At 41.7% G+C, this 16,592-nt stretch overlaps 1 protein-coding gene across 1 annotated transcript in view; it reads left to right on the top strand.

The window, feature by feature from the left end:
• The window catches only part of EPHA4 (EPH receptor A4), a 107,065-nt gene extending 91,454 nt beyond the window's left edge, over positions 1-15,611 (top strand). The window contains 7 exon segments of the mRNA XM_050902890.1: positions 2,358-2,419; positions 2,956-3,165; positions 5,696-5,845; positions 8,271-8,464; positions 10,930-11,085; positions 11,373-12,257; positions 14,843-15,611. Coding sequence (XP_050758847.1) covers positions 2,358-2,419; positions 2,956-3,165; positions 5,696-5,845; positions 8,271-8,464; positions 10,930-11,085; positions 11,373-11,487 — 887 coding nt within the window. The 3' untranslated portion in view covers positions 11,488-12,257; positions 14,843-15,611.
• Positions 15,612-16,592: the final 981 nt, after the last annotated feature.

Raw genomic sequence — 16,592 nt, 5'->3', positions numbered from 1 at the left:
TCCGAGCTGGTGTGTTTGGTAAACAGGGCTACTTAAGAAGACATTTATCTCAATTTCTCCATAGGCTTTCTGAATGCTGTGATAAATGAATGCATTTAATATACTGAAAATTAAAATGTGAGATAAATAGTGGTGTAGATGGGGGTTGAGAGAGGCAGCAAAACCCCATGAATACATTATTGGCTGCTAGTCAAGTACTTTAATAATTGACTCACTGATGGTAACTTCTCCTCTCTCTATCCCCCTCCCCTGCTAACGAAGTGCCTGAGTAATGAAATTACATGTTAATGCACTGAAAGAGTCTCCCTTTTTTCCTTTCTACGTTGACATAGTATCTTTTGATTGAGGAAGGTTAATTAAAACTCATTTAGCTGTATTTGTTCAGTGGAAGGATTCCGGTCACAGTTGCAAAGGATAAATGAAACAGCGACATACGCAGATTTGGTTGCAGTTTTTTTTCTTTCTACCAAAGAATGCTTGCAAAGGTGAATTAGAGGGAGAATGATGTTTTATCACATCCCTTTCCTTAAGGGTGCAAGTACTCAGCAAGGTCACTAAGCCCTTCATCCAGAGCAGTTTGCTTTATGCAATACCATCACTTCTCTGCTGCGTTCATGCAAATCAGAAAGGGTTCAGCTGCCAGACTGGCATTTCACAGGCATGCCAGTTTGTATGGGACCAAAACAGTAAGAGTTTTGATAGCAGTTGGGAAGGGAAGGAGAAGCAGGAATAGTAAAAGGCCTGCAAAGGATAGGTTGGGACTGAAAAGGTGAAATAAGTAATGATGAGTGGAATAAGTGATGTATCGCACATAGATGTTGGCCTAAGTGAAATGATGTAAAATTTTCAGCACAGTCAGTCCTTATAGCATATTGTTTTCTAATCAAAAAAAAGGTTACTTCAAAAACAGAAATCCCTGACAAAGGAAGAGAAAAGCATCTTGGTGAAAAAGGCACTGAGGTAGAAAAGATTAGGGGAACTTTCAATGCTGCAACATTTCATGGTAGGGTAATTTTCATAGCTGGTTGTTCTGGAGCAGATGCTTGCTGGTGACAGAAGCAAGGAAAAGTTGAGTAGTTCTGATATCTCTGATGCCAAGACAGAATTGAGCTATCTACAGTCTAGGTGACGTGTCCATTGAACCCTTCTTTCCCCGTAATGTTCCCTTATTCAGGGCTGCTTCAGGAAGTACAAAAGCAGAGTTTCTCTGGGACACTGTCTTTTATTTAGGAAGAAACTGTATAGTTGTAGCTAAAGCATAACTGGGAGGAAGGTGTGCCATGCCAGCCTGGCGCTGATCATCAGGTGCTCCCTTGACTTCAGGTGGGCTTAACAGTGCTCATCTGGGGAACGGGCTTTTGCCCTTTGACCTTCGATAAGTCACTTCTCTACATCTCCCATTGCTCACTTTTAGAATGGAGATGATATTGGACCTATTTCTGCAAATATATCTAGATGCTAAATATCCAGCATGATTTAACCCTGTGAAATAATTAGTGTTACTTGTATGTACCTAAATGTTTTCAGTTTCAGTGTTGTATGACTTTATAAAGCTCTTAAAGACAACATCAAGCATTATTTATGTATTTGCTGTTGTTTCAGACAGGAGAGTGCCTAGAAAGCGTCCCCATGTCAGTAACATTACATTACATTTCTCTTCAGATTGCCCAGCTTGGCTCTCTGTATTGCAGCATGGAAAGCTGAGTGCTGCTGAAGCACTATGCCCCACAAGTGACATAATTCATTGAATCATTTATCCAGTGGTTGACTTCATGAGGCAAATGGCTTTGGCTCATTTATAAATAACGAGAGATACAGGATACAGATTCAGGACAGAGAAAGTTAAGAGGAACAGCTTGTGTTTTGCATTCTTGAATCCAGTTGTCTTGGAATACCTTGTAGCTGCTGACAGCTTCTAACTCGCCTAAAGCGTTGATCTTTCGAAAGAGGCAGAGAGACCAAAGCATTCACAAATTCCATTTTGAAAGAGGAAGGCTTTCTAGTCTGCAAGCAATTTAATTACACTAAAGATTTTTGACAGGTTGAACAGATCTTTGTTTCGTAGCTCTCAATCATCAATTCATATATTCCGTAGAGAACAGGAGCCACTTTAGTTAAAGACCTTGTCAGTGAGTCAACCAAAGGGTTAACCTTCCAGATGGGGCCCTTTAAATGTTTCTGTCCTATAATATTTCTTCTCTTGCTCCCCACAGGTGAGGCATAAGCTTGGTGCTTTTCAAATTAAATTAGATTGTGTAAGCCAGGTGTCTTGGCAGTAAAACCATGTGCAACCCATTTTTATCCCATTAACATTGGTGTTCATCAAGGAATTGTGTTTTTCTTTCTGCAAACTGTAGGTAAACCGGTAATGATCATAACTGAGTACATGGAGAATGGCTCCTTGGATGCCTTCCTCAGGGTAGGTGATTTCTTCATAATAAGCTAAGGAGATTTTATACTGGGAGATATTTTCTGGTTTTCATTCTGGTTCTTTTTGCAGAAAGATACTGAAAATTCAGCATTTTTAAAGAAATTATGTTTGTGCTTGGGAAATTCTGTTTTCTGGTGTTACTCCTATTGAAAGCCAGAATAAATGTAAAGTGGAAGAATATAGAATAAATGTAATGTTTAAAATAGCAGGGTCTTAAATAATCCATGTTTAATGGCAACGGTTCTGATTTGCTCCATTTTTGAAAGCATTGCAATGCTATAGACTCATTAAAACCAGATTCATTGCAAACTGGATACTGCATCACTGGAAGCTGTGACAGAACCTCTGGGTTTTTACTTTATTGGTGAATTATAGACACTAGTCAGCAGAGTGAGGAAATAACATTGCATTTTATTTGCGAGAAGATGGGAATCCAGAGATACGCTCTTTGCCAATTTCAGCAATGGCAATAATGTAGCTTTTAGCTTAATGCTCTGTGATTTTCTTCCCTTCCCCATATGCAGAAGAATGACGGCAGATTTACAGTCATCCAGTTGGTGGGGATGCTTCGTGGCATTGGCTCAGGAATGAAGTATCTGTCTGACATGAGCTATGTGCATCGGGATCTAGCTGCTCGAAACATACTCGTCAACAGCAACTTGGTCTGCAAAGTGTCTGACTTCGGCATGTCCCGGGTCCTGGAAGACGACCCTGAAGCAGCTTATACCACACGGGTAAGAAGGGAAAGAAAATGTCCAGTGGGTTTTTCTGCCCACATACTGGCTTTGTCTGACTGTGTGGGAGGTGACAGTGGTTTGTTTTAAAATAATCTCAGTCACAAGTGAAAACCTACATCACAACCTAAAAATAAACATTGGCCCAGACTCCATAGCTAGTATAAATTGATGTAGTGTTATTGCTACATCAGTGGCTACATCAGTATTTCTTCTCTGAGGATGTGACCCATGCATTCCTCTGGTTCCTTCAGTGTGCTAGAGTGCGTGACAGGAATCTGATGCAGAAATTAGAGCTTGGGCTTCTATTCCTTCTGGTATCTACAGACATGCATAATGATTTCCAAGTGGCTAGTCCCACTGAGGTTTGGTACAGCAAGTGTAGATATGCCACCACAAAAAAAAAAAAAGATAAATCCACTTTTGCCCATCACAAAGCTAGTCATAAATTTGACCTAAATAATTTGGACTGGGAAAAGTTTGAGGCCTGCATTCCCTTTTTTTGTTTCTTTCCCATTTTACCTATATTTCAGCCTTCCACTGTTAACTAATTTTGCTAAAGCCATTTTAATATGCTGCATGTGGAATAGTACTAATGCAAGTACTTCTGGCCACAAAACAACATCCTGACCGTTACCAGCCTTTGTATCAATACCTCTGTAATTAACATGCATGTGAAGAAAAAAAAGTCAGAGTTTATAAAGTCTCCTTTTTTAATTGCTTATTTTCTTCGTTTTTAAATATCTGCCATTCTCCATCTGTTCTCCCTAGTGCAGAGTTTGTTTGCAGCACTCAGATTTTGCAGTTTAATCCCAACACTCATCCTTTAATGGATTCACAGTTCATTACAGGGAAGGATAGACTCATGTAGTATTAAATGCTGGCCAGCCTTGGTATTTCTCACTCACAAGGGTGGCAAGTGGAAGAAGCAGAAGCAGAGGTCTGAAAAGCTGTATTCAGGGAAATCAAAGTTTAGACAAACACACAAGGGCAAGACAGAAATGATTGAAAAGCTTCCCTTTGAATTTAGTGAGTGGAGATATAGTATTATGTTTGCTCTCAAGAGTGAACTACAGGGAATCAATGACATTTGCTTTACAGTGCATTGTCTTCATTTGGTATCAGTAATGAAGGATCAGTAAAATTTGGATGAACTCCACTGTACTCGAGCAGCTAAATAAAAAGAGCTTATTGACAATTTTTAGAATGATAACCATGTATAAACAATGTCCATGCATCTGTGTCTGAAAGGAGGAGAAGAGCTTTTTCATAATCAGAGACGAAGCAATAGAATGCAATTTTTAAAGCATCCTTTTTTAAAAGAATGGTGTGTTCTGCTCCCCGTTAGTAGTATAACTCATTGAAGTGGGAGCATCCTGTGGCCACACAAGGCACATACTGCTACAACCTGATTCACAAAGGGCCTGATGCTAAGGCCAAAGAAGCCAGGAGAAGGACCCCTTTTGATTTCACATGGCTTTGGAAGAAGTCCATATTAAACACTTGAGAGAGCTATTAGAACAATAAACCATTAAGTATGCACACGCTGCACTCAGTTATGGATAAAAACTATCTAGAAGATTGCTAAGAAAAAACCTACCAAAATAAACTTAATCAAAAAAGCATAAAAGCAAATGAAAAAACCCTAAAACCTTTGTTCAGCTTAAGTTGTTCCCCAGATGGAACTACAGGAAACCAAAAGCTCAATTAAAAACACCTTGCATATTAGCATAAGCAAAAGGAGAAATCTCTGGCCTGGGATCACTCAGCTAAGGCAAAATCAGATAAACAGCATGGAGTGAGTTCCTTTTAAAACAGTGCAGGACCTCAGAGACCCAAATCAGATGCCCAAGTGTTTTTATTTGTTTAAAAAGAAGTATTGTAACAAGAGGCAGCTCTCTCCAACAGGTACCAAAAGTAGCCTTATACCATGGTCTGGTGTTGAACTCCTCCCACAGGGAGTGGGAGAGCCCAGAGGCTTGCTTGCTGTCTCACATCTCTGGTAGGAGTTGGGATATTGCCCATGGGAAACACCACAGTAGTCATAAATCTTCCCAGTTTATCCTCTCTTTATTTTACCTTTTTGAAAAGCAAAACGTTTATAATCCCATTTTTCTGGAACAGGCCAAACAGGTCAGACAGGCAAGCAAGGAAATAGTAATTAACAGCATGTACTTATTTGTTTTGTCAACTAAATCTCTAATATATACTTTGTAAAACCCCTGGCTTGTTCTCATGCTTCAGCATAGCCCTAAGCAGAGATCTCTTAGAGGGCTGATAAAAATACATTTAACAATTTACTGGTTCGCCTCCTTGTGACTAAAGAAAACAGATGGGCAGCATTGCCTCCTGGTTGGATCTGACAGTTTTATGGCAAGAAAAAGAGAAAGCGGATGCCTTTTTAAGAAGGATTCTGGAATTGTGTACAGAAAACCATTTTGTAATTTTAATGGCAGTGTAGAACAGTGTCAGCCATGCACATTACTAGGTCAGTGACTCACTAGCCTGTGGTTTCTTTTGTTTGTGACAGGGTGGCAAGATCCCCATCAGGTGGACAGCACCAGAGGCAATTGCCTACCGTAAATTTACATCAGCTAGTGATGTGTGGAGCTATGGCATCGTCATGTGGGAAGTGATGTCCTACGGAGAAAGACCTTACTGGGATATGTCCAATCAAGATGTGAGTCTCCTGAGCTTTCTCTTCCTTTTCTCTCCCTTTCCCCTTGCACCTTTATCTTTGTCCTTAGCGGTCTGCTGATGTGTTTCTGTGTCAATTGCTATATGGTTATAAGACGTTTACTCCAGGTTTTTAAGAGGATATCATAGGTGGTAGATTCCTGTTTTCGCAGGGAACCTCTCTGGAACTAAGACTTCCTTGAATACTTCAAGCCTGGTCTATGGTCAGGGAATAGGGGATTCTCAAGTTAGGGTCTATAACTTGTGCATGTATCTTTTTTCCTTTCTTTTTTTTCTTCTGAATATTTTTTTTTTTAATTTTAGGAAATATATTATAAGCAATTAAGAAAGAATGGAGGAAAGGGAAATGAATGTATTTAAACTGTCAGATCGTAATACTGTCAAGAGAGGGAAGATTTGAATGTTGATATTAAATCTCAACTTTATTGAAAGTCTTTAAGAAAACACACTTGAATTTAATGGGGCTTCCCATTACTAGTTAATTCTTCCAGCCCCAGTATGCTTGTAATTCTTCCAGATGATTTTATTTCTTGTAGGATATCTAAAACAACACATATGAAATCCAATTCTGATTATCAGTCAGAGCATCCTTGTGACAATTGCATAGCTGCCCCCCGAGGACATTAAAAAGCAGCTTTCCTAAATGACCGTTCTTAAATTATGCATGTCCTGTTTAACCATACCATCTGGACTACTTCAGTGTATTCCAAGAGGGAGCATGCACAATGGCTGCTATTCCAGAAGAGTATTTAATAATAATGCTAATAAGAGCTTTTGCTAATAGAATTTTTATTAAACGAAAAAAAAATCCCAGTGAAAATGGGGCGTCGATTATCTATAATTCTTTTCCCAGGGGATTTACAGATAAAGGAAGAAGAAAATGTTAATCTGAATATATGGTCATGGGAGTGGTTAAGTCATTTTACAAGTCATCTGCTTTCTTATGTAGAGCTGAATATTTTCAAAGAGTGTCTAGATGCGGATGGCATTTAATCTAAATGGGGGATATAATTTTAATTTCCTTCTGATGTGAAACGTCTCTTTTGGCACCCTATCTTGCCTTCCTTTGCTACCAGGAAGTCATCAAGACTTAGCAAGAAAATAAAACACCAGATGTGTCTCAGTTATATCAGGCATGTCTACACAGCACAGTGGAGCTCAATGCAACAAACGCAGAGCTAGCGTATTAGGCTGGTACGCACTGCTAACGTGCAGTGCTACAGCATGTCAAAAAGCTGGCTTGAACAGGACAGTGAAAGCCAATATTACTGTCTTTGCATCTGCTTTTTAGTACGTGGCATACACATACCTTTTTTCTCCTTAACGATGGTGAGAGCAGCACTTTTCACATCAAAGCAGAAGTGGATTTCAAATTGTTCTCAGTGTCTGTTGAATCAAGATAAATCAAAAGGATCTTCATACTTTCTGGAGTAGTGAGAGCCACTTTGTTTGTGGTCACTGCATAGCTGCTAATAGTGCAAGTATATCCCTCGCCCTGTCCTCCCAGTGGATTTTAGCCACTAATTGGACAAGACCAGAACAAGGGAATTTAGTGCAATTCAGTCTCTGTGCACTCCTGGTTTCTAGTCTCATGGTGAATCCTGCCAGCAAAGTCATATCAATTAATTAAAATCTGAAGGCTTCTGGGTCAAGTCCCTGTCATACCAGAACTGAGTCCTGGTCATGTCCCGTTCTCCTGAGAGGGCTAAGAAGCCATCAGAGCACTGAGCTCTGGAGCCCTTTTTGGAGGGTTTGAAATTACTTCAGCTTGTGACTTCTTCTGGTTTCTATTAAATATGGAATGCATACTTAAGCTGCTGTGTTGGACTTCTGTAACTTTCTTGATAAAGCCGCACAAAAGGGTTCCCATCTCTGCATTTCTTCGTTCAGAGCATACCGTGGTGAGAGAACAGGTTCTCTACAAGGCCTGTATTACTGACAGAGATTAGCTAGCCCAGGAGGAGAGGAAGGAGAGCGTGATCTGCTGTACCCTAAAAATGATGGGGAAAATTTCATCTTCAACATATCGCACCCAAAACTGACAGATATTAAAGATTTGCTGTAGAGCTGTTGCTTCTCCAACCTTCTGTCCAACAAGGATAGTTGCTTAATTCTAACCTGGGCTATTTTGTCATCCCTGTATCCCATGTGCTCTTTTGTGATACATTGCTCTGCTGTATCTGATGTTTGCTTTGGATGCTGTGTCCTTTTAGTTTTGAATTGCTGAGGAGAAATGACAGTTCTGAGACCACCAACTGCCTGAATCTGAGTGCAATTTTCCATGTTGTTTCACTTAATTGTGGATTTGTTTCCATACTTTGGATCGCCCTAGGATAAATGATACTCAGCTGGTAGATGTGAGTAGTGTCTGATGTTCTCTAATGTCTTCCTAATTGTGCCATTTATAGGTTATTAAAGCCATTGAAGAAGGGTATCGGCTGCCACCCCCGATGGACTGCCCCATTGCTCTCCATCAGCTGATGTTAGACTGCTGGCAGAAGGAACGCAGTGACAGGCCTAAATTTGGACAGATTGTCAACATGCTGGACAAACTGATCCGCAACCCCAACAGCCTGAAGAGGACAGGCAGCGAGAGCTCCAGGTCAGCTGTGCTTTTGTAATGGTGATGTATGAGGGAGCACAGTGGAGATGACAGGCAAAGCTGCAAGTCACCTAAACCTCTGCGCTGGGATTAGAGCGTGCTCTGTCGCTCTGCAGAGCCAGACCGCACAGCAGACATTGCACCGTGCAAGAGAGTAGAGGGGTCGTGCTGGCACACTGCTGAGCCCCGCTGGGCACCCCAGACTCTCCTAGCTCTGTGAGAAGGAAAATCGAATGAGCAGAGCTGTTGCTGTATCACACCAACACGGAGTAGTTTTATAGCACAGTCTTAAGCACGTCCGGAAGAAGTTCCGATGCAGGCAAGCTCTGTTTGAAGACAAAGTTTGCTGCGTCTTTTCCCTCTCCCCCCTAGTGAAAGGGCTTGAACGGGTAGCCTTAATGCAGTGTAGCTAACAGGAGTGATGTGGTTTTCTGCAGGAAAAGTACATCATCAAGTTTTATAAACCCTAGATTTGTGTAGGATTTGCAAATGAGCGTTACAGCATTACAGCCAACGCCTTGCGGGCATTGGGAAGGTGTGGATTAATTTTTACGTGAATTTGAATTTAATTTTGTGGAAAGCAGTTTCATGTCTCCACCGATCCCGCATTACATTTGTGTTTTGTTTTGTTTGCTAAGCATGGTATACCTGGTACGTGCAAAAGAAGCGCAGTAGGAAGGAAACTCCCAGAGTCGTAGAGTAAAACCAAAATATCTTTGTTGGGACAGATCAGCAGTTTGTTTAAGCTGATGAAACACTGCTGAAGTAATAGGAGCTTTACTAATTTACACCAGGTTTGTTCTATTTTTTCCAAATGTTTTCGCTTTGTCAGGTAGATTTGCTTACAACAAATATGGAAAAAAGCTTAAAAGAAAAGAAACAAGAGGAAGATAATGGGAAAATACTTGTCAGTAGAAGGGAAGGTACAAAAATATCCATTGGGCAATACAAAATTAAGTTTCTTGAATCAGTGAAAGAGTAACAGAGGTTGTGTTTCAGCCTCCAACAGAACAACATCCTGGAAAAAGCTATTTTCGTTTTTAAACTTGTAGGTCCCTTTGTGACTCTTGCTTACAGTGTACATTATCAGAAGAAGGATTATTAACCCCGTGAGGCCACTATCACCACATGTCTTCCGGATTGCCTGAATTGCATTGGTAGCCTGGCAAAAATGTATCCACCCTTGAGGCTTAAATAATTTACATGGTGGGAATCACAATATGATCTGCTGTGATAATTTGATTTGAGAATCACAGTATGAACTCCTCTATTTTGCTTTCTTTCCAATCTACAGGTGCTCTTTGAAAATATATAGATTTTACAAGTTAGTAGCCTGTTCAAGGTCATTTCACGTTCATGGCTATTTGTTTTTCTTCTCTTTGGAATATGAATTTCAAATATGCATATAACATTGTTAATATATTATATGACTTTATATGTGAAACATAATTGTATATAATTAGGCTGCTATCATTGGTCTTGTGTTAGATAGTACAGTAAAAGAGTTGTACCAAGTATTACCAGCATGTACGTGGTGCCTTAGGCAAGACATAACTATGCTATTGCACACCTAATCTTTGATGATGTGCATTTTCAAATAAATTGCTAAATGATGATTGTTTTGGTTAGATAGATAGTAGTAATTTATAATGGATTAATGAAACTGTGATTTACAATATACCTGAAATAATAAATGAGAGATTAATAAGAGAAGCAAATTTTGTAAAAGTAATTATTTGCAAATCTGTGCAAGGGAAAATGAGAAGCACATTCCACAGTGCAAACAAAGATCAAAGCTCGCATGATTCCCGCCACTCCTGGCACACGCGCCGGTCAGGAATGGATTGATTAAAGAGGGGATTAACTCCCTGCTGTCCTGAGTTTGATTGAATGCACTGAGCTTGCCTGCAAACCTGGCTAGCAACAGGATTTATCTGAACCCGCCCTGAGTTTTGCCATCCAAACCAGTCTGGCAGGTTGTGAGCTCCCAGTTCCTTTGCACGTACTTCGGTAGTGTTTCTATAGTTGCTGAGCTGAGGTCTGACACATGCAGCATTGGCAGGGTCTTGCATTGCTGCCTGTGAGATACAGACCCAGTAGGCCGAACGCCTTCCAGCATTGCCATCTTCTTTGTTTTTTGAAATAAAAGCTTTTTCTATGAACTTGGTTGCATCTGAGGTGGAAATTGTAAGCGGCATTGTGGTTCAAATTAGATCTGAAAGCAAAAATAGAAACCTAAGGTCAAATTCATTCTTAGCAAAAATTGGCCTATTACTTTGCATTTTGTTAAGATTCTTGCATTGATCTGCGTTGCTGTGCGGAGAGCCACCAGTTTCGCTGGGCACAACATCTTGCTCTTACTTTCCCTAATCATTGAGCATAGTTGTTGCAGAGACCAAACTTTGGTTTGCGATTCTTGATCCAGCTGACGCCATTTCTCTGTCCTTTCACTGTTTGGCATCCAGACCTAGCACAGCCCTGCTGGATCCCAGCTCCCCTGAGTTCTCGGCGGTTGTTTCTGTCGGTGACTGGCTCCAGGCCATTAAAATGGAGCGATACAAGGATAACTTCACAGCTGCTGGCTATACCACCCTAGAGGCTGTGGTGCATATGAACCAGGAGTAAGTACTCAGCGATATAACAAAAAACCTGGTAAATCTGGATTTAATCGGCCTCTTTTGCTTTGTGCTGCATATCATTACACTCATTAAAGGAATGGAATGCCTTTCATTTGGATGGAGGATAACTTTAAAATGCCTCCACAATGCCTTCACTTATTTAATTAAACATTTCTGTACATCTGCCTTGCTTTTGCTATGTTGCTTGCGGTTGACTCTTAATATTTTTCTCTGCACCAGCATCTGATCCACGGTTCTCAGCCCCCTGCTTCTTCTCTTGCTTTCCACAGTGACCTGGCAAGGATCGGCATCACTGCCATCGCGCACCAGAACAAGATCTTGAGCAGCGTTCAAGCAATGCGCACCCAAATGCAACAGATGCACGGCAGGATGGTTCCCGTCTGAGCCAGTACTGAATAAACTCAAAACTCTTGAAATTAGTTTACCTCATCCATGCACTTTAATTGAAGAACTGCACTTTTTTTACTTCGTCTCCTCGCCCGTCGAAATAAAGATCTGCAGCATTGCTTGATGTACAGATTGCAGAAACCGAGCGTGTGTGTTGGGAGGGGGGCCTCCAGAAATGACAAGCCGTCGTTTTAAACCAGACCTGGAACAAATTGTTTCTTGGAACATACTTCTCTGTTGATCAACGATATGTAAAATACATGTATCTATATAAATATAAAGTCACATTCAAGTTTTGATGCTATGTTTGCTGCCAGATACTGTGCTTAAAAAACAAAAACAAAATTACTTTCCTTCTCCCTATGACCCGTAGGATTACAACCATAGTGTTTTATTTGTGGGTGAAACCACCGTTGTGCATCTTTCACTGGAATGAAGAATCTGCCCTAGGATATTTTTTGCAGACTTGATGCATCACTAATACCTTGCAGAAACCTCAGTGAGAATATCATTTGGCTAATCAGTACCTGCCGATTAGTGTTCTACCCATTTACGGGCTTGAGACATGAAATGACCCACCTCATGGATTACTGGGCAAAACTGGACTTCTGGGGAGATTATTGGCTGGTGGTGTGCCATGCTGAAGCCTACCACTTAAAGACATTTTGTGAGCATCTTGCCAGTAGTCAGCTGTGACAATCGTGGCTGTGGAGCTTTCGGACTTCTTTTCTCTTTCAAGAAGCAGTTCCCTTTGCCACACGGAGAAGGTCAGTGGAAGTACAGTGTCCAACGTGTTCGTGGTGCTTTATTTCTTAAACTGTGCTAGGATTTCATCACTGTTGGGGGGAAGAAAAAAAAAGTGCTGTGGTATGTATTATCTGGGGTTCCCAACTGGTTTGTATGAACCTGTGCTGGTTTCCCAGACTAATTGCTTAGTGTTTCCCATTGTTTGCTCTATTTGGTGATAGTGAAAATTGCACTGTTTCAAAACCTGATCTTGCTCTCAAGCTGTTGCATGTGAGGATGTGCAGACAAGGTGTAGGAGTGCGTCTTGGGATTCACTCAGTTGAGTGTTAAGAGCTTGACCCCACTTTGCACTGAGAGCAGTAGGGATGCCCTTACGTTTTTGGATGGAAAAACCCACACGTATCGTTCCCATAGAAAGTAAGAATAACCTTGTAAAGTACAGATACTCACAAATGCACCAAGAACCACCAAGGACTTTTCCTGCCCTCTCATGACCAACAGTAGAACCAGTATTTGTGTTTTAGAAGGATCAGTCTCAGTTGTTGTGTCAGTGGTTTTATGGGAGGGGGAGCGGAAGGCAATGGGATTGTGCGTGCAGCCTTCCTGGTTTTGCACAGTTTGGGTGTCGGGCACGGCGATAGCTCTATGGTATGCAGCAGAGTTACACTTCAGACACAGTGATCCGGTCTCATCAGCTGTGGGAACCAAATTCACTTTTGAAACCAGCCCCATAGGCTGGATTATCAAGGCAACTGTGGGTGTGAGTGTCAGGTGTAGGCTGCATGGCTAAGGTCTAAGCACCCCTCTGCAAGTATGGCAAACGAGATGGAGCATGACCTGCTTGAAAAGCTGCCCTCCAACTCCTCTGAGAAATAGATGGAAAGTTGAGTGAGTGAAAGCATCCCCTGGGTTGCTAGGTGGAGGTGACTGCTATAGGAATGTGGTTGTCCTCATTCGGTCACACAGGATAAAGCTTTATCCGGTAAAGCTCTGAACACATTTAGGCTTGAATTTTATTTATATTAAAGCTTTTATTACTCTTTTTGAACGGAGTGTATAAATTAGATTCCTTTTAAAGTCCTTTCGAGGACCAAAGTGATGAGATGACCTTAGAAAAGAGACAGGATCAGGCCCACTTATGCTGTGCTGGGTAGGAGGAGGATTTTCATGACACATCATCTAGAATAGATGTTGCATTTCAGCTGTGCCAGGCACAATGTCAGAAAGGTGAGATTTATGTTTTGATGGCGCTAAGACTGGTTCTTTGGTCTATAATATTTTGGTCCCACTCCGCACCTGACAGCAAATTCAGAAATGATTTAGTGGCTTTATATGTCAGATTTTTTTAATAATTGCATTTATTCTAAATCCAAAACAGCTCACTCAATTGGACAAGTCACACTTACTGTATTGTCACTCACATCACTTTTTGTCACTTTTAACAATAACTTGCTGATTTTAACCACTAACTCTCCCTCAGCCCCAGCTTTCTCAGAAAACAACTTGTTCAGAATGTGGGATGCTAAATTTGGATCCTGTCAAGTCATGACAGCTTAGTAAAAACTGTTCTGCAGTATTACTTATAAAAGTGTTTCCATTTAAAAAAATTTAAGATTTCATTTAAAAAACTACTTAAACCAGCACGTTTTAATGTCATTTTGCCAGGCAACATAAGAAGTGGCTACTCATTTTAAAGACCTGACGCTTGTACTTTCAGCAGCAAAAATTCTTTTGCTTCTTAACTGCAGAGATACTTCGAGTTTCCTCTTGCTGTAAATCTGTTGCATTCTGTTGAGATTGTCTTTTGAAGTAAAAACAAAGTACACCCAATTTTCTGGCCAGTTTGTAAAATTGCTTTCTTGGAGTCTAGTAACAGTAATTCAAAACACTCCAGTATTTTCCACACAAGATGAAAAACTGTGTCCCTATAGAAAGAAAACTGTGAAGGCAGCTCAGATGCCAGGTTTTCAGAACTGCTATTGATGGTTTGTTCCCTGTGATAAAATACGGCCAGTGAGGGGGCATCCACTTGAATGTGATTTTAGCTGGAGGAGAGCAGATTAAAAAAACAATAGGTGACACATATAAATATATATAGAGAGATTACATATCTGTTTATAAGAACGGAAGCAAGACTTTGAAGTAGCGTGAGGGAAAGAAAAGAAAGAAAAGGGACAAGGAAGGCAAAGGGTTCTCACCCTTTGAGAACTGCTGGTTGTATTTGTCTCGCTGGCCCAAGATGGCTGAACCAGCCAGCGAGAGCGTGGCAACGCACTGCGGCCTCCTGCATTTCCCGTTCAGCCACCCTTTTGTGAGGGAATTGCATCTCTTCCTGCTTTCTCCTCTGGCCTTTAGGAAATCCTTCTCCCCCCCTCTGGGGAGGGGTTTAATTCCATGAACCTGCTGCCATGTCACCTCTTCACCACGGCAGAGATGAGTTCAGGTCTTTTCCTTTGATGTGAATCAGCCATTGCAGTAGCCAAGGAGGGGCTGGCTACATGCAGCAGTGCTTCTGCTGGGAAATCTAAGAGGAGGCATTCAGGCAGGTGTGCGTGTCTGTCTCGTTGCATGTTGTTTAATATATTTGTGTTTTCTTTTTGTGCAGGGAAATTAGATTTTGCTTTCACGGCCTCATAGCCCGTCCTATTAATCATATTGACCATGGAGGAACATAGACTAGACATGAAGCCTTCTGGATCTGCAGTTGCGTCTTCCGTAGCACTGATTCTGGAAAACACATGCTGAACAGTCATCGGTCCCTGAAGAGAACGTGACTTTTACTTTCTCTTTTTTTTCCCGTGCCTCTCACTCCATTTTTTTTCTTCATTGAGAGATAACTAACTCATTAAGACTCAGCAGCCAGTTGTCACTTGAGGACTGTACTGTGTCAAAGCCCTGCAGACTTCTGGATTTTTTTTTTTTCCTCCCCTTCTGCTTTCTCTTCCTACCTTCGGTTTTATTTATATATTTTGTTATTTTCTCTCCTCATCCCCCTGGCTGTCACTGCTGCGTCTCGGACGAATGCAGATGACGGAGCACTACACATCTTACCATGGACGCCAGGCTAGGTGCCGCAGCAAGGAACCCCATTCCTGTGAGCTGCCTATTTACATTGCTGAAGTGACATTTTACACAAAACGTGCCATTGCAGTGATATAAATATATTTTTTTTCCTTGAATGGATAATGGATTATTATCTCCTCTGAAAGGTGCGTATGTGTGCTTGTGTGCGTGTGTTTGCGTGCGAGTCACCTCGTGTGTAGAACTGCCTGTGAATGTGCTGAAAACATCTCTGGTAGCGCAGGAGTCCCCTGTCATATGAGAGCAGGCCAATAGCTCGTGTCTGCAATGGTAGCAAGAACACACACATTAAAAAATGGTTAAATTTCTGTATCTATAAGTGTATTTTTTAGCTGCCATGCTAACCTTAATGAGTAGTTCCGCAGCCTGAAACAGGGGTGATTTCAAGTTAGTTTTGGAGCTGTGGATTATGGGATCCATAAGGGTGCTAAAGATTTTCCTAAGTGTCGTTTGTTCGTACTAATGCCCTGTTCATGATCAAGACCGACGAGTTTCTCAATGGCAAGGTGATGGAGGCAACAGCTGCATATATCCATCCACTGGTAACCCTGAACTGAATTCTTAACTAGCCTTCTTTATCTGCAAAAACAGGATTTTAAAGACTTGTTGAATGCGAACAAATATATGCAATTCTTCCATTCACAGAAGCACCTTGCTCTGTGTGCAAGCTGTGAAAACTTGTAACGTAATAATCAAAACACTTCATTTGCTCCCAGCACAGTTAAGGAACAAAAATGCAACAAGACCTGTAAGGTTACAGTAGTTAGCAAGAGAGTTGTGAAATGTGTCCTGTTCCTCGTGCGGGTGATGAAGAGCTGGTGAAGTGCAGTAGAAGGCACTCTTTCTTCCGTGGCCCGCGGAACGGTGCTGCAACTTACTGGTACTACCTAGAAAAACTTTCTGTGTTTGGAGAATTCACTGTTAATGTGGCGTAAGCTAGTTTGAGTGGAGCTGTGCGCTAGAGCCCAGGGAACGTATGGCCGCTGGGTATTTGGAGTGGGGCAGGCGATGCTCCCCGCTTGCTTCCTGGCCGCGGGGGGCTGGCGTCTGCCGCGGTACCCACTGCAGCACAGCAGACTGCCACGGGACAGGGCGTCGCGCCAGCGGACGTGGGGGAGGCTGGATGCGCTGCGCTAAAAGAGAGCGCAGCCTTGACCAGAGCCGTAAAGTGGTGTCCCGAAGTTGCTCCTGCTTCCTCCTCTTTTCCCTCCTCACTGACCCTCCGAGTTCATCATTAACCGTAATTCTGCCCGCTCTGGCGGCGGCGGAGCGGC

The sequence above is a fragment of the Gymnogyps californianus genome, chromosome 10 (genome assembly GCF_018139145.2).
Source record: "Gymnogyps californianus isolate 813 chromosome 10, ASM1813914v2, whole genome shotgun sequence".
NCBI lineage: Eukaryota > Metazoa > Chordata > Aves > Accipitriformes > Cathartidae > Gymnogyps > Gymnogyps californianus.
Note: the sequence above shows the minus strand (reverse complement) of the source record. Positions and strands in the feature narration are given on the sequence as shown.